At 35.3% G+C, this 22,406-nt stretch overlaps 1 protein-coding gene across 1 annotated transcript in view; it reads right to left on the reverse strand.

Moving 5' to 3' along the window:
• The window catches only part of LOC150080631 (glycerate kinase), a 55,538-nt gene that overhangs the window by 26,878 nt on the left and 6,254 nt on the right, over window positions 1-22,406 (reverse strand). The window contains exons 3-5 of the mRNA XM_090380763.1: window positions 18,659-19,091; window positions 11,448-11,602; window positions 4,624-4,799 (exon numbers count right to left, since the gene is read on the reverse strand). Coding sequence (XP_090236889.1) covers window positions 4,624-4,799; window positions 11,448-11,602; window positions 18,659-19,065 — 738 coding nt within the window. The 5' untranslated portion in view covers window positions 19,066-19,091. The remainder of the gene's footprint in view (window positions 1-4,623; window positions 4,800-11,447; window positions 11,603-18,658; window positions 19,092-22,406) is intronic.

Below are 22,406 nucleotides of genomic sequence, written 5' to 3' on the forward strand. Positions count from 1 at the left end.
TCACGGGCTCGAACCCTGGTCTCATCAAGAAGTGTGTGCTACGCACTGCTGCTCCTGCCCACCTGGCTATGGAGGCGCCTGCAATGATTGGTCTGAAGTCGTTTACAGATTTAGGGTTTTTTTATTTTGGGGATAGGTTTTACATAATAGCTTTTCCACAGCTTTGGGAACCCTCTTCCACCATTATTCTGTGAAATAGATGTAATAATATATCGATAATGAAACAGCTACAGATTTTAATCAAAAATAGTGGGAATTTGTCTGTCCGGCCCAACTGTTGCTTTATTTGGGAGGCTGTTGATTGCTCTTTTTAAGCTGTCTCTGCTAATACTGATTTCCTTCAATTCTTCATTGTTAGTCACAATTTTATTAGTGTTGGTAATGTCTTTATTTTTTTTGGTTGCATCTTGTTAATGTTATCTTCACTATTAACTTTATTTTCTTTGAAGGGTGTTCTGAACTTGGCTTCAGCCCAATCCTTAAAGGTCTTCTCAGTCATTTTATGCATGTAGCTTTTTTTGTTGGCAATTCTTTTGCCTTTTTTTAATTTTGTTGTAATCATTTCAAGGTGTGCCTGTTTCTTAGCCTTTGTAAAATGTGCTCTTTCATGCTTGTACCAGACATGATCCTCTGGATGCCCTGTTCCTTTCCATTTCCTGTACAGTTTCTGTTTATTTTTGAAAATTATTTTTAATTGTGGGCTGAACCAAGGATTTGCCCTCTCTGGCACTTTTAGTTGTTTAGAAGCTCCTTCTTGTGCTATATATAAAAGTTATTGCAAGAGTGCTGTTAAGGCAGCATAAGTGCTCAAAAGGAAAAGATTTTACCAGTTGTATTCGGTCAGGTGTTTTAGAATATGCTGTTAAAGCAGCATAAGTGCTCAAAAGGTATAGGTTTTGCCAGTTGTATTCGGTCAGGTGTTTTACAATGACATCATTTTTGATATATTTTGTTGAGAAGATTATCTTTGTTATGCTTTTCAAATGTGAACCAGATTGTCGGATGTCTCGTTGTCTTCTTAATGTGGCTTCAAATGTGAGTGGTTAATTTATTTAAAATTTATTTAAGCTATCAACTTCCACAACAACAGATGGAAGTTTGATCCCACAGTCAACCACCCTCTGGCTAAAGGCAAACTTTCACACATCTATTCTGAAACCATCCTTCCTTAATTTGAATTTATGCCTCCTCATGTATGTAGTTTGAGGTGAATGTAAATTAAAATCAACCTGCACTACTACACTCATCAAAAAAATTTAATTACAGAATAGCTTCTTTCTCAATTCGGCCCTGGAAAGACTGTGCAAGGCTCAAGGGGTAGAATTTTTTTCAGCCTGGTCTGTACTTGTTAACAGAAAGGACTGCTTCTATAGGGATGGATACACTTAAATAGAAAGGGTGCAAGAATATTTGGTGATGTATCGAGGCAGTATTAGGTGGATCGGAAACTGCTAGCTTGGGGGGAAACAAGGACTAATAGATTAACAGTAGCCATGGCAGAGGTGAATGTGATTCTTGCACTGCTTCTATTGGAATGAGCAGAAGCCTGGAAAACAAGATGCAGGATATTTTAGAGACTGCTGGGAGTCATTGCAGTACAATTAAACACATGGGTTCTGTTAGGGTAGCTAAGAAAAAGAACAGATGCATGTATACTTGCATGCACACCAATGCTAGCAGTTTGGTAAATAAATTTGATGAATTTGAGGTATTGCTCAAAGCATCAAAGGCAGATATTGTTGGGATATCAGAGACGTGGTGTCACACAGATATAAGGAATGCAGAACTGGAATTTGGGGAGTACAATGTGTACAGAAAGGATAGGAAGGGAGGAGGGAGTTATGCTATTAGTTAAGAAACACACAAAATCCAAGGAAGTGAAGCCAGTCGACATCGCTGGACAGTGCAGTGTCGAGTCAGTTTGGTGTCACATAAGCATTGGGAGATCAAAATTGAGAGTAGGAGTGTGCTATAGGCCTAATGACTCTGATGAGTATAATAAGAAACTGTACAGGGAAATAGAGTGGGCCAGTACATCAGAGTCTTATAATGGGGGATTTTAATTTCCCAGATATTGATTGGAATTTGTGGGATGGTCACTCACACATTAGCAAGGCTTTTGTGGATTTATTGGATGATTGTTTTCTACATCAGCATGTTAGGGACGCAACTAGAGGGAGTAATACTCTTGATTTGATTATCAGTAGTGATTCTTCATGCATTAAGAATCTGCAGATAGAGGAACCACTAGGTGGCAGTAATCACAGTGTGCTGAAGTGGGATTTACTCAAAGAGGTAACTACCATCAGGGGTAAAGGGAAGGGTTACTGCTTTCGTCAAGGCGACTACGATGGTCTATGACAGTATTTAAATTCTATACAGTGGGACAAACTGATGATGTTACCAACAGCAAATTCAAAATGGGAAGCATTCAAAGAATCTTATCTTGGAAGCTACTAGGCTTTACATACCAACTAAGAAATATTGTTCAAGGTTTAGGCCTAAATGGATGTCAAATGAACTAATGAGATATATGGCAGAGAAGAAAAATGCATGGGATACATATAAATTAACACGTGACACAAACGCCACTGATAGATATAAGCTGATCTGTAACCAAGTTACAAAGGAGGTTAGGCAAGCGAAGGCAGATTACAAGAAATCTTTGGCAGGGGATGCAAAGAAAAACAGCAAAGAGTTCTTTACTTATGTAAACTCTAGAAGGAAGGGGATGAATCAGATTGGTCCACTTGATATCGATGGTTCAACTGTTGATGATCCTGCTCAGGTAGCTAACAAACTAAATGAATATTTTGCATCGACATTCACACATGAGGAGTTATTCAGCGAGGGGAATGCCAAAGATGGCATTCCCCTCGCTTTTTCAACTCTGGCAGTAAGCTAGATAATCTTGTAATAACTGAGAGTAAAGTGGAGGAGAAATTGTTGAAGATAAACATAAGAAAGGCACCTGGGGTGGATGGGATCTATCCAGTTATATTAAAGGAGGCAACAAAGGAAGTAAGCAAACCCTCAGCCATAATCGTGACAACTTCCTTGGACTCAGGGGAGGTACCGATAGACTGGAGAAGTGCAAACGTGACCCCAATTCACAAAGGAGGATCAAAGGCTGACACAAGTAATTATAGACCTGTGAATTTAACTTCTGTTCCAGGAAAATTAATGGAGGCACTGGTTAAAGAAGCATTGCAGGATCATCTAGACAAGACTTCAGTTATAGTTCGGACACAGCATGGTTTTGTTAAGGGGAAGTCTTGGTGACCAATTTGATTGGATACTATGATGCAGTCACAAAAAGAACTGGATGCAGGAAATAACTGATATTATATACTTGGATCTTAGAAAGGCTTTTGATACTGTTGCACATGGAAGATTGCTGCACAAATTGGAGCAGTGTAGCATTGAAGGCAAATTGCTGCTATGGATAAAGGGGTGGTTGAGGGGGAGAAGACAGAGAGTGGTAATCAATGGACACTGCTCATCGTGGACTAATGTTATTAGTGGAGTCCCTCAGGGTTCAGTGTTGGGTCCATTATTGTTTCCTGTATTTATAAATAATATTGATGATTGTATATCAAGCTTAATGTCCAAGTTTGCAGATGATACAAAAGTTGGCAGGGTTGTTAAGGACACTACTGATGCTATGCTGCGGCAACAGGATCTGGAAAGGTTGAGCAGATGGGCTGAGAGGTGGCAAATGAAGTTTAACATTGACAAATGTAAAGTACTACATATGGGAAACAGCAACCCCAGAGCAACATATCAACTCTGTGGTACTACAATGACAGTGATAGAGAATGAAAAGGACCTGGGGGTAATTGTGCAGGCAGATATGAAGTTCTCTGAGCAGTGCAGGCGGGCTGCAAGAGTAGCTCATGGTGTCTTATCAATGATATACAGGAATTTTTCTAGCAGAGATAAGGAGGTGATTATTCCTTTGTATAAGGCAATGGTCAGGCCACACCTTGAGTGCTGTATACAGGTCTGGAGGCCTCATTTCAAGAAGGATTTAGAGCTGCTGGAACGAGTACAGAGAAGGGCAACAAGATTAGTGAATGGAACAAAGGGTTGCTCTTACAAAGAAAGGCTTAAGTTTTGCAAATTACAGTGTCTAGAGACTAGGCACCGGCGAGGTGATCTGATAGAGGTGTATAAAGCCTTGAATGGTTTGAGCATGCTCAATGCTGATGGGATTCTGCCTCTTGCTCAGAATAATCACCTGAGAGGGCATAAATTCAAATTGAGGAAAGACAGATGTAGGATAGATGTGCGGAAATTTGCCTTTAGTCAGCGGGTGGTTGGTTGGTGGAACAGACTTCCATCCCTTGTCGTGGAAGTTGATAGCCTAAATAAATTTAAGGCTCAGCTGGATAGGTATTTCGAATGAACAGAGGGGTGAAGTGGAAGCTTTTTGTTTTGTTTTTTTCCTGGCTAATGCTGCATAAGCTTGCTTTCTTGCATCATATGCCTCTACTAATGCTAATATCTGCTTTTAAGAATCATACCGGCTATTAAATCTGTTAAACCTTTAGAAAAAATGCTCTTGTTATGCAATACATTAACCAACTTTAATTTAAAATTACCTTTATCAAGTGAACTTACTTGTGCAGGCCATGCAAGTTTTGCCAACCCACCACCTTTGACTAGAGATAGACTCTTCCTAATACAGTTGAGCTCCTGTATAGTGGCCCCATTCTCAGTTAACAACCTTATAATATTATTCTTTTCATCTATTGTCAATGGAGGAATTGGAGCTGGAAGCAATGCTGATCCACCACCTAAAATAAATGTATAAAAACTTAGAAAGAATAAGCTACGTGTTTATAATAATCTGAATAGTTAAACTAAAGGCAAAACAATCATGATGTATGGATTGCAGCCATCATGTAGTCTCAAGTAGTCCTCTGTGACAGTCTAGTGTGTCTGCCTCTTCATAGTCCTCTGTGACAGTCTAGTGGGTCTGCCTCTTTTTTCCACTCAACTGGAAAGATAAGAGTTCAAATCATATGAGAAATTAAAAGGAATTCTTAAAGGCATCTTCAGTACAGCTTCTGAAATCATCCCAAGTGAACAACTTTTGTATTAATTGAAACAACATGCTACCAGCAAGTAAGGTACTACAGTGGCTAAAATATTGTGTAAATGGTAGAAGATAAAGTTTAGTTGTATACAGCTATTGCTCCAAGTGAACAAGAGTCCCAAGTAAGGTCTCAAAGAGATCCCACTTAAGATCCTGATATCAGCAATGGATCCTTTGTTGGTTCTGATATCTGTTAACACAAACATGTTGAAGGCATAACAAGTTTGATGTTAAAAAGTTTGCCAATGATATAAAAGTTTGGAGCTGTGGTATATGATGGCAAGCAAAGTATGCTGCTTCAACAAGATCTAGATAAATTATTTAGTTTGTCTAACAAAGGGCATGTAAAGTGCAATACAGCCAGGCCTTGCATAACGAGAGTTCGATTAACGCGATTTTCAGTTAACACTATTTGAAAAAATTATACCACTTTTCACTTTACACAATGCAAATTTCCAGTTAATGTAATCTTTTTTTTTATGCGATAGTTGAAAAAGATTTGAATCGCGCGTTAAGCTTACTGCGAGTGGTACGGGCAATAAACAAACATTTGCCTGCTGCCCGCCTCGGTGTGTTCCATCAACTAATGGAAGAAGACATGTTATTTGTTTGTCTCCTGCTAATAAAGTCAATGCACACTTGCATAAAAATTCAAATTTTTAAATGAGCCACATGAAAATGTTACTGCAGAGGAGATAACAGTAAAAGAATTATATGAAATCTTTTGTATCGCATAGAACCTCAAACAAAAGGTTTGAGGTTCTCTGTGATATTTATTTCGCCAGGGGCCAGAGAAGATTGTTGTCGGCTATCAGAAATTGATTGGTGAAAAGGGAAAGTCAACACTGTTCAAATATTTCCGCAACAGTCATTTCTTCATTGTGTATTTTATGTCAGAGGTTCCCAAACTTTCTCGGTTCACGGCACCCTTAGTGTTTCAGTAATTTTTTCAAGGCACACCCAGACCAAAAGAAATACCTAACAGTTCCATCCAAACAACTTAATAAGAAATGCTGAAACTGTGAACTACCTCGAGCTAGTATTTCGCGCAGTGTCCAACAGATGTTGAGTATCGCTGTGTTTCCCTCGAAAATTTAAAATATTCCGCGGCGCACAGTTTGGGAACCACTGTTTTATGCAATAAACATTTAATTCTATAATTATTTTCATTATCTTTTACATTGTATACAGTTAAAAAGTTATTTAAAAAGTATTTTTAAAATTCTTTATGGACATTCCAGAAGGTCAAGGACTAATTATAATTTTTCCTATTGATTATTATATTTGATTAACGCGTTTCCATTTTGCGCGATGCGCTCGCAGGACGAATTAATCGTGTTAATCGAGGCCAGCCTGTATTTCAAAATGAAAAATTTTACATTTGAGTAATCCCACAGTGCAGGCTGCCATGGGGTTTTACCTATGATATACAGAAATTTTGCCTAGTGGAGTCAGGAAGGACATCATGAGAGAGAGAGAGAGAGAGAGAGAGAGAGAGAGATCAATTTTATGGGTTGCAAAGTTTTAAGAATAGACATCTACATGGGGGATCAATAAAGTTATTTAACCTAGCACTGGTTACAATGACACCTAATCTGACAAGCCCTATTTTTTTTCTGAAAAAAGGTTTTTAGAATTTTGCTTTTGCCTGCCATTGACAGACCTTTTATTAATGGATTGCAATGGTTATGAAATATAAATGTAATTTTCTATTTTTAATGAAAATTTTTAATTTAAAAATTGCTTTTTTTACAACAAAACAAACATTTAATATGTACAATGAAGTAAAAAAAGATTATAAAACATAAAAATTAAACTATTAATCACTTCCATTTTCAAGTTAAAAAAATTGTTAGGTGTATGAAAATTAAAACTTAAGCACATATACACAGGTTTGATACACGGTGCATCGATTTAATATTACGGAAGCACTTCACCACATACTACCCTGATGTGCCATTACTACCCTAAATAAAAAGCATTCCTCAAATGGAGAAGTATACTACTACTTATTTAAACATGCCACTACCCAGACATGGGTTTCGATCCTTTCTAGGATCTCACTGGCAAGCAGGTAAGCATTGTGAAAACATGAACAACTCAGTGATGAAATATATCCAAAATATGCATGATGGTGCAGTAAGTGAGGTAGACATTAGTTTTAGCATTAGCATTAGTTGAAGCATATGATGCAAGAAAGCAAGCTTATACACATCAGCAAAAAAAAAAAAAAAAAATCCTTTCCATTTCACTCATCCGATCACTCCAAATGTTTGCCTAGTTCAGCCTTAAATTTATTTAAGTTATTAACTTCCACAACAAAAGACAGAAGTCCGTTCATAATTAAATTCAGGGAAAAAGCCTCTGGCTACAACAGCTATAAAAAATCATTGTACTGCTCCAAGTACACAAAAGTAAATGCTAAGCATAGCCTCTTTCTATACATAACTGTGAGCAAACTGGGTTTGCTACTTTCACAGCTACAAGTTAAAAAACCCAACTATTAATCTTTAACTGGAGGTAAAACACAACAGATATTTCACTTCCATCGGTGCTTCACTTGCATCGGTGGTTATGGCTTTGAAAGACTTGAATAAACTAGTATACAGATATCCATGTAAGGAGAGACTATGAAAATGCAGATTAAGAGCTTGGAAAACAAGCATCTCAGGAAAGTTCTGGTACAAACTAGAACGGAAGACTAAAAGACTGGCCCTCAAAATGTTTACATTCAGTCAAAAAAAAATATGCTGTCAATCACCAAAACAAATAAGAATGTACACCTTAGCGATGCATGAATGTACTCCCTGGGCAGTTGAGGTGTACATTCTGTAATAATAGAGGCTTATTCAAATCAAGAGATGACAGACATTTATCTCGTGTATGGACTTGATAGATGCAATGCAACTGAGGCAAGATGCTTATATGCAGAAAACTTCCCTAATTGTCATGTGCCAAATAAGAAGACCTTTCAGAGAATACATGAATACCATGCGGAAACTGTTCATTTAGAAAATGAGTTTCAGATTGTGGTAGACCCATCAGCACCAGAACAGCAAATCCAACAGACATCTGGTACGTTTGAGTGGATGAGGTCTATGATGAGGCATTATCAGGCTTGTATTCAGGCACACAGTGTCGATTTGAGCATTTCCTGTAAACATAAGCAAATAGCTGCTGCTCGGCTTAAGAACCTGAGGGGACACAGTTTCAAATCGAGGAAAGGTAGTGGTAAAATAGATGTGCTGAAATTTGCCTTTAGCCAGCAGGTAGTTGATTGGTGGAACAGGCTTCCATCTTTTGTTGTGGAAGCTAATAGCCTAAATAAATTTAAGGATGAGCTGAACAGGCATTTGGAACGAATGGAGGGATGAAATGGGAAGGGTTTTTTTTTTTTGGCTGATGCTGCATAAGCTTGCTTTCTTGCATTGTATGCCTCTATTAATGCTAATGCTAATAAGAATGTCCTTTACTTGAGTTTGCTGCCTAATCCATGTGTTTCTCTTCTTATCTAACAGTCTGATTCCTAATATAATTCATTCCATTCTTCGTTTTGTAGTTCTCAGCTTCTCTTCCATTCTTTTGGTGAATGCCAAAGTTTCACTTCCATAAGTCATGGATGGGAGTATACATTGGTTTGTTATTTTAAGTTTCAGACAAATTGGGATATTGTCCTCAGTATGTGACTATTTTTCCTGAATGCTACCAATCCAAAATTTATTCTTCTCGACTTTCAGCCATTTATCATTATTACAGCTAATGACTTTGTCCCAAGATAAGTATATGAACCCACCTTTTCAATTACTGCTCCTTCAATGATTATATCCCTTTCTCTGGCATACTTGTTCATTATTATATTTGTTTTAGCCATATTCATCTTTAGTCTGAAATCCTTACTAACTCCACATAACTGATTAAGATTTTCCTCTAATTCTTTGGGATTATGGCTTATGAGCATAATGTCATCTGCAAATCATAAATGATTTTGGTACTCTCCATCCACATTGACTCCTTTCTGCGACCAGTCTAATCTTCTGAAAGCTTCCTCAAGGGCAGCAGTAAACAACTTTGAAGATATTGTGTCTCCTTGTCAAACTCTTTTCTCAATTTCAAATTTGCTACTGTCTTTGTCTAGTCTAATAAAGGAGGTAGTCTTCTCATATATTTTCTTCAAAATCATGATATATGGGGTATCTATGCCTTGTCTTTCAAGTGCCTGAAACATTGCCTTGTGCTGTATGGAGTCAAATGCCTTTTCATAATCCACAAATGCCAGGCATAATGGTGTTTTATATTCATTTGCTTTCTCCATTAGTTATGACATTACATGAAAGTGATCCATAGTTGAGAATCCTGTCCTAAAGCCAGCTTGCTCTTTCGGTTGATTCTCATCAAATATTCTTTCTAATCTGTTAGTAATAACCCTTGTGAACAATTGTAGATGTGGGATAACAAGATAATTGGTCTATAATTTCCAATTTCTGATTTATCTCCTTTCTTATGCAGCAAAACTAGGATTGCATTATTCCACTCCATAGGTGTCACTCCTTTTCTGATACATTTTGTGAAGAATCTTTCCAGTTTCTGTGTCATGTCTCATCCTGCCAATTTTAACAACTGTACAGTAACTTCATCTCCCCCGGAGCTTTCTGTTTCTTCATTTTCTTCAAAGCATGTTCTACCTCAATCAGGAAGGATATCAAGTATGTTGTATGTGTTACTAATTTGTGATCCATCCTCCCCACTGCTGATATCATTCTCTCGCTCCTTGTATAATTCTCTATAGTAGTCCTCTGCTGTTTGAATGATGCCTTCTCTGCTATTTATAAGTACACCATCACTATTTCACTATTCTTCAATTTCAGTATCATTTGTCTTTCTGTATTACTGCTCATGGCTGCTGATTTAAGTCCTTTGTTTTCCCTTAATGCTTGTTCTACTTTTCTTGTGTTAAATCTTGTTATGTCCTCTCTGAGTCTCTTTCTAATGGCTTTGCATAACTTAGTATACTCAATTTTATCCTTGTCAGTGTTTATCTTGCTCTTCATTTGTCGTCTTCAGTTCATCATGACAAGTGATTCTTTACTAATTTTTTCTTCTTTTGATTTCTTTTTACCTATAGATTTCTTGGGCTTTCTCACTTTCAGAAAGTTGTAGTAGTCCTGGTCGATATCTTGGTCCTGAACAGTCTGAAGAAGCTCAAACTTGTTCATAAGTTCCAGTACATACTGCTTTTTTTCCTCTTCTGTTATCTCAAAGACCTTCTTATTATTTACTCGAGTCAGTTTTTTCCTTTCTTTTCTTACATCTATATCGCGTGTGCATCTTACCATTCTGTGATCACTTCCAACATTTACCTTGTTCAGGATGGTAACATCATTCACGATATATCTTCTGTTAGTGATGATGAAGTCGATTTCATTAGTTGTTAATCCATTTGGGCTCTTCCATGTCCACTTTCCGTTCACCCTTTTCTAGGAAAAAGTGTTCATTACCGACATTCCTCAAGATTCGGTAAATTCCACGTCTTTCACCAATTCCAAAATTTCTTATAGTTCTCCTTTCTGCGCTGTTTTGTCTCTTTCCAACCTTAGCATTGAAGTCCCTCATAATTAGAGTGTAGTGGGTTTTCTGCTCATCTAGAAGACTCAATTTCGGTATACATTTCTTCAACTCTTCATCATCGTGGCTCGATGTTGGTGCATAAATCATTATAACCTTTAGCTTGTACCTCTTAGAAATCCTGAGTAGTCTTGACACCCTTGGTGATGTACTTTTGAATTCCAAAATGTTGTTTTTTATATATTTATGGACCAAAAAGCCAACTCCACCTTCACTCCTTTCACTCTTTCCATTGGTGTACAGCACATTTCCACTTGATAAACTTCTGCAAGCATCCTTTCTCAATTTGAATTTATGCGCCTTCATGTGCATAGTTTGAACAAGAGGAAGAATTCTATCAGCACTGAGCTTGCTTATTCCATTCAAAGCCTTAAGCAGATCACCTTGCAGATGCCTAGCCTCCAGAAGCTGCAATTTGCAAAATTGAAGCTTTCTTGGTAAGGGCATCCCTTTATTTCTCTCATAAATCTTATTGCCCTTCTCTGTACCCACTTCAGCAGATCTACATCCTTCCTAAAATGAGGCCTCCAGACCTATATGCAGTACTCATACATGTATTTGTGAATGCATGTATGATACATGTATTTTTTTTCAAACAGTGAATACTGTTTGAAAGATGAATAGCATACTATCAAATGAAAAGAACAAATGCATCAGTCTTGTAAAAGTAAAATTTATTAAGTGACTTAAAAATAATAATAAATAAATAAATTATGGTCCCCACCTGAAATAAGCACAAGTAAGAGATCGGTGTCCTTCAGGTCAGAAACTGTATCCATTATCTTTCTTGCTGCACACTCTGAAGCTATATCAGGGATATTGTTTCTAGCACCTTCCATATATTTAATAGCATTAAAAACTGCAAATGAAGTATCATTCCTGAAATAAAGTAAAAACATACTTATAAAGATATTGAATAAAACATAGTAGGAATTTATGCATTTTATTTTTATTTTATTTACACATAACAGGATTCATCCAATTACAATGTGTAATGTCATATTTACAATATACAAAAGACAATATTCAATAATAACTAATAATTACAATTCAGATTAAAAATAAAACAATAATACAAAAATAAATAAGAACATTGTGCTACATAATGAGACACATAGTATATTTCCTTTCCATATTATTCTAAATATGTTATTTAGAATAATATGGAAAGGAAATGAGCTAAAATCTAATAAAATTAAGTATAAAAATATTTGTTTTTAAACAATTATGTTTGTGCAATGAAGCTTTTTAGTTTCCAGATTGAATATGGTGGCTTTTACCTGATTTTGAAATGAGTTCGAGCTGTAAAAGGTATTGGGATCATAATGATTAATTAGTGAAAAGCAAGTAGGTCAATGGGGAAAGTCTTCCATATTCTGTTCTGATATTTATTTCTAATAAAGTATGTTTGCATGTATGATACTATGGAATATTAATTGCTATACAAGATAATAAACTGAGATTAATACGAGTGCTATTGATTATTCTATATATCAATTTAAGTTTGTTTGTTATTTGGAGCATTAGCAACTAAGACCATATTGCTCCGGGGATATGCGGTGGTCATTCCCTGCCTTTCCGCATCCTCCGTATTTGGTGGTCATGGGCTCGAACCCCAGTCTAATCAAGAAGAATGTGCTACGCACTGCTGCTCCTGCCCACCTGGCTATGGAGGCACCATCAATTTAAGTACCTGGGTTTGTCTTCTGGTTGAAAGAAGTTTAAGGTGATATTTATTTAAGTAAGTTAAGTATAAGCTGCTTCTGTAAGTAAAGATAATGTCCTGTTTCAATATACATCATTTCAATATAGATCATTCCAGTTTGTATTTTTGTTAAATATGCATTAAAGTGCATTGTGTTAAATATGCATTAAAGTGCTTCCTTTTGATGTAGTTGTTAGTAATGAAAATATATAGTGTATTTTCTACTTTTTCTAAGTGTACAAAAAAATTAAAATCATTCTGCCAGTTCACTAATTTTAAATATATGTGAATTTTACGATGCCAACAAGATGGTTATATCTGTTATGGCTATTCAAAGCATGCTCTCAAACTGGGAGGCTTTTAAGAGAGTATTTCTTGGAGGAAGGTGAAGCTTGCAAATCACTGCCTGCTCTTATCTGTAATCTGAGATGAATACCCCAAAATAATATGGAAGTTATTTGAAGAAAGAATACACCTGCACCACTTTGTTATTCATATTTTGTCACCACCAAATATGGAGGATGCGGAAAGGTCAGGGAATGACCACTGCATATCCCCGGAGCAATATGGCCTTAGTTGCTAATGCTCCTAAAAACCAAATAACAAACAACAAATATTCATATTTAAAAATTTTTGAGTATGGTGTTAAAATTTTGGAAAGTGAACATGTTACCTGTACAGATTTGCATGCAGTGATGGTAGGAATCCATGAAGACTGAAGACAGGAAAAAGGATGGATTTTATAGGTAGAAAACACAAGTTATGTTGAATTGCTTAAAGATGTGGATAGATTGCAATTTACTGTAAAAATCAAATATTTTTTCCAAAGATGCCTAACTTACCTTAAAAAATGGAAATATATTATCATGAATATATTATCGGTGAAAAAGGAAATTATGAGATGAACTCAGAAATCTTGGATATAACAGTAAAACCTCGATTTAACAGACTAATAGGGGAAAAGGGGTGTCCATTAATGCCGAAAGTCCATTAAATCAAATGTAACCTGGGGGGGGGGGACATTTTTTATTTTTCTTAATGTAAAAAGAAAGGTTTAATACAATATATAGTACTGTACAACATAAATAAAATGTTGTAAATATAAAATGTTGCAATTTGGCCTTTGATTTACGGATATCAGAAACGGTGTTTTTTTACACCGTAAATTTCACAAACACATGCTACTGAGATGCCTTGTTCTAATTTCTCAATTAGCTCTAATTTCTGTGCCACAATTAAGTTCACATGCTTTCTTTTAACTCCTCTATCACTTGATGCCATTTTAAATTGTAAGGATTGCAAAATTATTTAATAAATAAAGTCACAATTCAGAAATCACAGAAACACTCTGTATACAACCTAACCGCACGGTAGCTTGAGGTAGACTGAGACCGAAATAAAGCGTGTCAGTAGACCTATAGTTTTGTGTCCCGAGTCATGTTCAGCTCGCAAATCACCGCCTGCTCTTATCTGTAATCTGAGAAAACAGTTATTTGAACACATTTTCAGAAAGAATAAAAACCATTTTCCTGACTACAACTTCCTGAACTTGATTATATAAATAAAAGTTGTTGTTATTTGGAGCATTAGCAACTAAGGCCATATTGCTCAGTGTGGTGGTCATTCCCTGACCTTTCCGCATGCTCCGTATTTGGTGGTGATGGGCTCGAACCCTGGTCTAATCAAGAAGCGTGTGCTACGCACTGCTGCTCCTTCCCACCTGGCTACGGATGCGCCTAAATAAATAAAAGTAGGTAATTATCAAAACAATAATGGAAATAGGTAATTATTATTAATTTTTAATAACACCGAAGTTTTGTATAACCTAAAAAAAATAATATGGTCAAGATTAATATGTATATTACTGTATTATTATTTGTCTGGTCCATTAAATCTGAAATCCGTTATATCAGGGTCCATTAAATTGAGGGTATACTAAAATTAGCATTTGATGAAGATAAACAATATGAATACTTCTGTGCATTTCATGGTCTCCATGAAGTTGTTGTGGCCAATACCAAAAGGGTAGACTTAAGATGGGTTAATTTCTTTTCTAAAGTTAATGATGGAGTTGGTAAAGAACTGTAAAAAATTGCATCCTTTGTGCTCTCATTTCCAGTTCCCAATACAGCTTGTGAATTTTCGGTATCACAAATGAACTACAATCTAATGATCAAAAGAGGCTAAGTATAGATCAGGTCAAGGCTGAAATTCAAGTGGCACAAATTTGAATATTTCTTGCAAGGAGTTCCATGCTTTTTTTGCTTACAAAATAAGAAATCTTAGCTGCTGCAAGAAGAAATTCGAAATATAATTTCAAATTTAAAAAGAAATCTTGGATTTTGATCAACACTAATTTAAATTAATTTTCTTAATCTATAAGCAATATGTTCAATGCAAATTACGTTAATTTTATTTTTTTATTTAATTATAAATAAAAAGGAGTCTAATAATTTTCATGCTGGTTTTTAATCCATGAGAAGTTGTCTAGAACAACTGGATTTTAACTAGATCCAATCACATTAAGCCAACCGTGCAATGAACAAGTGAGGTGGTAAGCATATCAAAGAATTTTTCTACAACCTTTTTTGATTAAATTAAAATCATGGCCAACAGTACTACCATATCACATAAAATAAGAGATAAACTTAATCAAATTTCAATTAAATTATTAAGATTTTTGATTGGAGCAAATGTTTTTCAACATAAAAAAAAAAAAAAGTTTCCCGAATCCAACAGCACTGAAAGAAATTTCCCAGATTAGCAATTCACAAGGCGGCAACCCTAGGCCAAGCAGATTTATTATTTGGAAACCAATTCTGTGTTTAAAACTAAACCCAAACAGCAGATGCATACATGATAGTTTCAATAGTATTAGCTTCAACACCCACAGCTCCAAAATGTTAGTTAAGATTCACAGATAATGTTTGTGTAGTGTGGAACTACAGTGAAGACCTTATCAAATTCTACAACCACATTGCTAACCATATGTGTAATATAAAAATTGGTATTAGACTTGAATTTCTGTACATTATAATTTTTGGAAAATACATATGAAGGAAGGTTGTTCCAAAGAACAGAAGTATATAGCTGATATACAAGAAAGAGAAAAAGTTGGTTCTGTGAGATTAGAGTTGCACAGTCGATGAATGCTGACTAGTTGCAGCATGTGTTAGACCTGGTTTGAAAGAGTAAAGGAAATTACAGATGTCAATTCACAAAGTCAATGCTCATAGAAGTACAGTAATTCTCAGTGTTTATCATCCTGTTGTTAGTCATTGCATAAATCCATTGCCACCTCTGTACTGTGCACACCATGTTCTGTGATAGATCACACTGGATCATAGTGCTGCTAAATTGTGCTTTGTGTATTTATTGAAATTTTTTCAAAATATCTTATAAAATTTCATTGCAACCTTAATGTTACTTTCAATTATTTCAATATTTTCAAGAATAATTTAAAAAGGCTGAAAGTATCATCAGATGTTTTAATACACTTCTCACTATTATTTATGAAATTAATATAAAAGAGGAATTTTAGTTCACAACAAAAAAGGATTACAGTTAATTCCATTTATTGTATTCACTTTTGGACTCAGCTGAGCTGAAGTGATAACAAAAATGCAGCTGTTAAGCATTGTTTTCTGATGCAGAGCAGAAATACGTATATAAAAAAGGTGGATGTGAACAGAAAGAAAACATGAAAATCAAGCAATATAAAATATTTTAATTTGGCTAGGGTCTTATTATTCAATATAGCGTCTGAATAAATAATAAAATTATAAAGTGCATCATTTCTCAAATATTTAGCATTAGTAGTGGCAAATGATGCAAGAAAGCAAGCTTATATAGCATCAGCCAAAAAAAACCTTCCCATTTCACTTACCCATCCCCTCCAATGGTTCATCTAGTTCTTCCTTGAATTTATTCAGGCTATCCACTCCCATAACATCAGACGGAAGTTTGTTCTAGCCATCAACCACCCATTGGCTAAAGCAAAGGGTGGTTAATAGTTGAAATAAACTTCTTCAAGAAAGCTATCAATAAAAATGAAACTGTCACAATGTTTCTGGAAATCCATACAAACCATTAAAAACAAAGAAAATATTAAAATCAAGAATTAGAAAAGGGATAATGTTCTACTGTAAAACAGACTTTACATTGAATAATTTTCATATTTTCTGGCCACAGAAATAAAGCCATGGAGTAGATCACTTCTAATCAGATGTGATCAAGAAAGAAGGGCATTAATGACTAATACCAGTCAAAAGGGTTCATCTCCCAAGAAATACCATCACTGGTTCACAGGCAGGAGAAAGAAGTAGAAGTAAAATATGATACAGGGGACTGAAAAATATGTTTTGCATTATATGATTAAAATAGCTTTTATATATTTTTTGTTGAATTTTTATTTGAATCACTTTTGAAATTTAAACAATCAGCCTGTTAGTTGGCCATTTAGAATTCCTTAGCACATCACTTATACAGGCATAATTTACAATAAATATAGTGCACTTGTTTATAGTATCATATAAACAAGTGCACTGTGCCTAGAGTAGGTGATACGCACGAATGTTCTCCCCAAGACCTATCGAATGGGTGCACTGCCCGGTGAATTTAACTGACCATCTAGCTAAAATTTAAGGGATTCTCGGGGTACCGTATGGTATTGCTCACTGATCTCGATCAATATTAATTCGAACATACTATGCAATCGAGATCAATGCAACAGGAGCATATAATACTAAATTATGCAATTAATTTTTGCTCTGGATCGCTTGTCACATTTATATATAACAGGAAATTTTATAATATTGCAAAGTAATAAACTTCCCCACCCAGCTACTTCATAATTCCATCCAGCTGGCAAAATTTCCTAAGGAGAATACTGTGCACTGAGTAAATTTTACAAATTGGCTAGTCAGCCTATATTCATGGGCCAATTTGCATGTTTATATAAGCTGAAAACCATTGATCAAATAAAATCAATGGGGGGGGCCTTACTCCGCTACCTGAGATTGGTTGACAACTGCCACAACTGAGGAGGCCTTTAAGAATTCCTCCAGTCACCAGCAATATTTAAATCCAGACCTCCCCAAATGAATTACAAGTGATGAATCCACTATACTGTCAATGAGGGTCTCTCATAGTATGTTCTGTAGCAAACTATACATATTAATTAGTAACAAACTATACAGAATGTGTTATATCTTTTCAGCTAAACTTGAAGAGCCTATTGGAGGATAAGATCAAAAATAAAGAATATATTCTTATAAATGTAAATCTGAAAATATCTTCATGCTGAGTTACAACATCTCAAATTTGGCTGGTCGTATAAAGAGCTATTTAGCAATCTTTTATTTATTTATTATTAATCTGTTTATCACTTGCTAAATACTGTATATACATTTATTCATTATATATCTTTTATATTTCATAGCTTGATTCCTTTTCACTGGAGAAGGAGGGGAGGATGTTCTGGCTTTAATAAGGATGTCCATCTATAATAATTACATTTCTTTATTTTCATTTTAATTAAAAAGTTGATTAAAAATCACACAAAAAATTTAAGTGCCTCAAAATGCTCTCCTTCAGTTCAGGTGCATGCTTCACACAAATACACAAGTGATACCCACAAACACTGCAACTATTGTAAATCTTCAGTAGCATGCTAAATACACAAAGTAATAAGTTCTGAGCCAACAGTCCTGTAACTTGTTAAATAGAAAAATAAGTCAAACCACTTTGAATACACACACACAGTAACACTACTAACTGCTCTGATGACTGATCAGTACATAATTGTTTAGTACTATTTTGCACTTGATGTGATGATCAGTAACACATTTTGGATACTGAAATCTTTACCTAACCAGAATGAATAAGTCATAAACAAGAAGAAATTGCATTGATAAACCAAGAAATTTTCAAGAATGTAACTCAGAAAAAAGATGTTTTTAGACCAATATTTATAAGAATATCTTTATTGTTAATCCTTCAAATATGCTCCAAACATTTGGCAGGACAGTTTCTAACCAACCCTCTGTAATATTTATTCATACCATTATTAGTCTATTTTGAGTAAGTATTTCTTGCTTGCCCAAGACACATTTGAAGAAACTTCAAGGTTTTTTTTTTTTTTTTTAAATACAACTCTCATATGAACTCTTACTCATTCAGTAATATATGGTAATCATGTATTCTTAAAATCAGCAAAAGTACTTACGTACATTTGTTTACCACATTCCATTTTTAAAGTTCCAGAAGGAATGGAAACTACTCCATCAGCAATATGATCTTTCAGAATATTTCCAACAGCCTGTGCCATTTTGAATACTGCTTTTCCAAATCCTACAACATACACATTATTATTAAGATGATATTTTTTTGACCTTACAGTAAGAATGTTTCCTTCAACTTTAAGAAATTGGGGAATAATCCTTTCTGGTAGCACAGCCTTCACTCCTTCTTGAAAAATGCTAAGAGAATCATTCTTGAGCTTACAAGAAACTGAAGAAAACATAGCTTGGGTGTATATTATTTTGTCACGGATAAATGAAAACTGGATTTTATCACTTCTCCAGATATCATGAAATAACCAACGAGAAGAAAAGGCTATTGCAGTCATCCATCCCATTAGCAAGAAAACAATAAATTCATGCCCTATAAAAAAATTCTTTTATTATTTCTCATGTCACGTATAAATTGATAACAGAAATGCATTTTGAAACACACAAACTAGAGATAACTTTGCTGAAAAAATAGAACACTTCACTGCACATAACATATATAAATTGGTAGTGGCTTTACTTAGCCACTACCAATCATATAAAGACTTCCAGAGAGGAGTTTATATTATAACTTTTAAATTCAATTATTTTATGTTAATTTTTACAGTTAACCTGATTAACCTAATTGTTGAACATTTTTCCAAATAAATGCTGATCCAAATACATCAATACATCGTTACTGACTTCTACTGCCACTACCGATAACACGCACCATCTGTTTACTGAGAATGCAGGGAGAAACTGCAGTAGCAGGAAACGAGTTTGCCCGATAAAGTTTCCGAAGTTACCCTTGGTTCTTGTGTTGGCTTTCTTTACCTTAGCCATGTATTCTATTTTTTGGAGAAGTTTAGTTACAGGGTTTAACCCAGTTAGAGGATTAAACTTCTCCAGGAAATGTTTCTTTCAATCTTATGTCGCATCTTTTTTTTCTACCAGCACAATGCACTTCACTGTGGATTGGAAAGGTACACTGATTAATCTAAAGGTCATTAGCAACCTTCTACAAAAAATATTTCAATAATAATCAGCTTGATCTAGTCTAAGAACATATTTCCACAGCCTTTAATGCCACTGATACAGACAACCTCCTCATTCTCCATATACACTTCTAAAACATCTTTGGAAATTATCAAACTTGCAAATCCTGAAACATATTAGTTCAAAATTATTTCGAGTTTGAATATCAAGATCTTTTAACATCTCTCATATTGTTGAAATATATCTTCAGTCAATTGTCATGTCCTACACTGGTTACTGACTGATGAAAAGACAATAATCCCTGAAATGGTTTGTCCATTTGAATAATGTCCTGTATTATAAATAAATAGCAATACACTTTACCTTAGAGAACAGCACTGTTTACCTGTGGTGTGAGACTGGGTAAAGTGATGATCAGCTTCATAATATAAGATACTTGACACATTTACAGACACTTCATTTGTTGTTTCATTATCTATAAATTATGCTTTTTTGCACTATGTATTAGTTATTTCATATTATTAATATTTGCTTAATGGTTCTAACTGCACTACTAATTAAAACATACAAAAAATTATATTATAATATACATTGTATTGATTTCCAAGATGAATATCTGCAGAAACAGTAGCAAAATCACTAGTTAAGAGAGCATGCTATCACCACTATAGTTTCACTACCAATTATGGAGCAACTGAGTTAAGGGCATACACTGACCTTAAGAAACACAACCCTGAAGGTGGACAAAGCGAGCATAATCCTTAAACTTCCTTCTGCCTATAACTTAGAGTCCATGAAACTTTGGTCATAAAGGTTTCTCAGTCTCATAACATTCCTCTATTAAAAAACAGCCAGGTGGGAAGGAGCAGCAGTGCGTAGCACACGCTTCTTGATTAGACCGGGGTTCAAACCTGTCACCACCAAATACGGAGGATGCGGAAAGGTCAGGGAATGACCACCGCATATCCCGGAGCATTATGGCCTTAGTTGCTAATGCTCCTAAAAAAAAAACAAAACCAAACCAAATCTATTAAAAAACAAGACTACAAGTAGGCTTTTCAAATACATGGACTATGAATCAAATTACTTTGCAACACAAGTAGTTTACAGAAAGAAATCATATTAGCAATATGAACACAGCTTCCCAATATAGTTTTCCAGACATTCCCTAAAATTCTCCTCTTTGCTCTCGTCATGCTCCCATGCCAGCAGATGACTGCTTCAAGCTGCAAGTTCCCATTTCAGTTCTCAACACTAACTCTTTTTAAGTGTATAAACAATCACAAACATCGAGATGCACTTCAGCTTTTTTGGAATTTATTTTTGGTCATTTTAGTTCATTATTTCTTCTTAATTTTTGTATTATGTATTAAAGTAGTAATATCATTAAAACAGATGCTTTACATGGGTGAGCATGTCATAAAGAGATAAATAAGGTTATACCATTTTTATAAATCAGCCGACTTTTATCAACTCCTTCAGACTTGATCAGCACTTAACCAGCTTATCCCAACTATTATCAACTCATTAAATTTAAAACTAACACTTGAGTTTCAGTGGCATCACAATACCATCCTAGCTCAAACTGTTCAATTATTATCCTGATGATATCATGTTCTGCTTTCACTTCAACAGTATACCTCGCAAAACTGAAAGCAAAACATTAATTTTGGATTTTATAACTTCTACTCATCCTAAATTTTATTTAAATTCCCCTTATTAATCTGGATGCAAGAACATATTAAGTTCTTACATCCCGTGGATCTAGGCCGCCTTGACTAATCTTGTTTGGTTCATCCCAAACATGATGCTTAATCTGTTCAATTTGAGTGCAATAATTCCTGAATCTAAAATGATTTATTAAATAATCATCTCTATTTTGTTCTTAATCTAGAACTGATACTCTGCTAAAATTAGTCAGTTTCCCATTTACGTTGGGGTGTTCCCAACATTTTGACTCTCCCAGACTGAACACTTTTTGACTAACTGGGGAGAGAGAGAGAGAGAGAGAGAGAGAGACAGAGAGTGTGTGTGTGTGTGTGTGTGTGTGTGTGTGTGTGTGTGTGTGTGTGTGTGTGTGTGTGTGTGTGTGTGTGTGTGTGTGTGTGTGTGTGTGTGTGTGTGGTATAGCAGTTTAACTAACAGTACACAAAATTAGGACAGAAAGAGACACTCCTGCCCTCATATAAACTAATAGCCCAGAGTGCAGAAAAAATTAGTTGGAAAGAAGTGAACAGTATTATGAATGAAGAATATAAAGTTAGTGCTCAGTAGATATATATATTTATCTCATTATATATATATATATATATATATATATATATCAGTCCCACATATCAAGTACACGAGGCTGATGGTGTCATAAGGACAGCATTACAAGAGTTCAATGAAGAAGTGGTAGAGGACGTATCACGAAATCTCTGAGGATAATTGTTGTTGTTGTTATTTGGTTTTTAGGAGCATTAGCAACTAAGGCCATATTGCTCCGAGGATATTTGGTGGTCATTCCCTGACCTTTCCGCATCCTCCATATTTGGTGGTCACGGGCTCGAACCCCGGTCTAATCAAGAAGCATGTGTTACGCAATGCTGCTCCTGCCCACCTGGCTACGGAGGCGCCCTGAGGGTAATCTGTAATTCTTTAAGAAATTGAAGGCAGATTACACTCCAAGCAGGTTTCAGTACTCATTATTTCACCAACTTCTAGTTCT

This window comes from Mastigoproctus giganteus, chromosome 9, assembly GCF_048544385.1.
Source record: "Mastigoproctus giganteus isolate SK-2022 chromosome 9, ASM4854438v1, whole genome shotgun sequence".
Classification (NCBI taxonomy): domain Eukaryota; kingdom Metazoa; phylum Arthropoda; class Arachnida; order Uropygi; family Thelyphonidae; genus Mastigoproctus; species Mastigoproctus giganteus.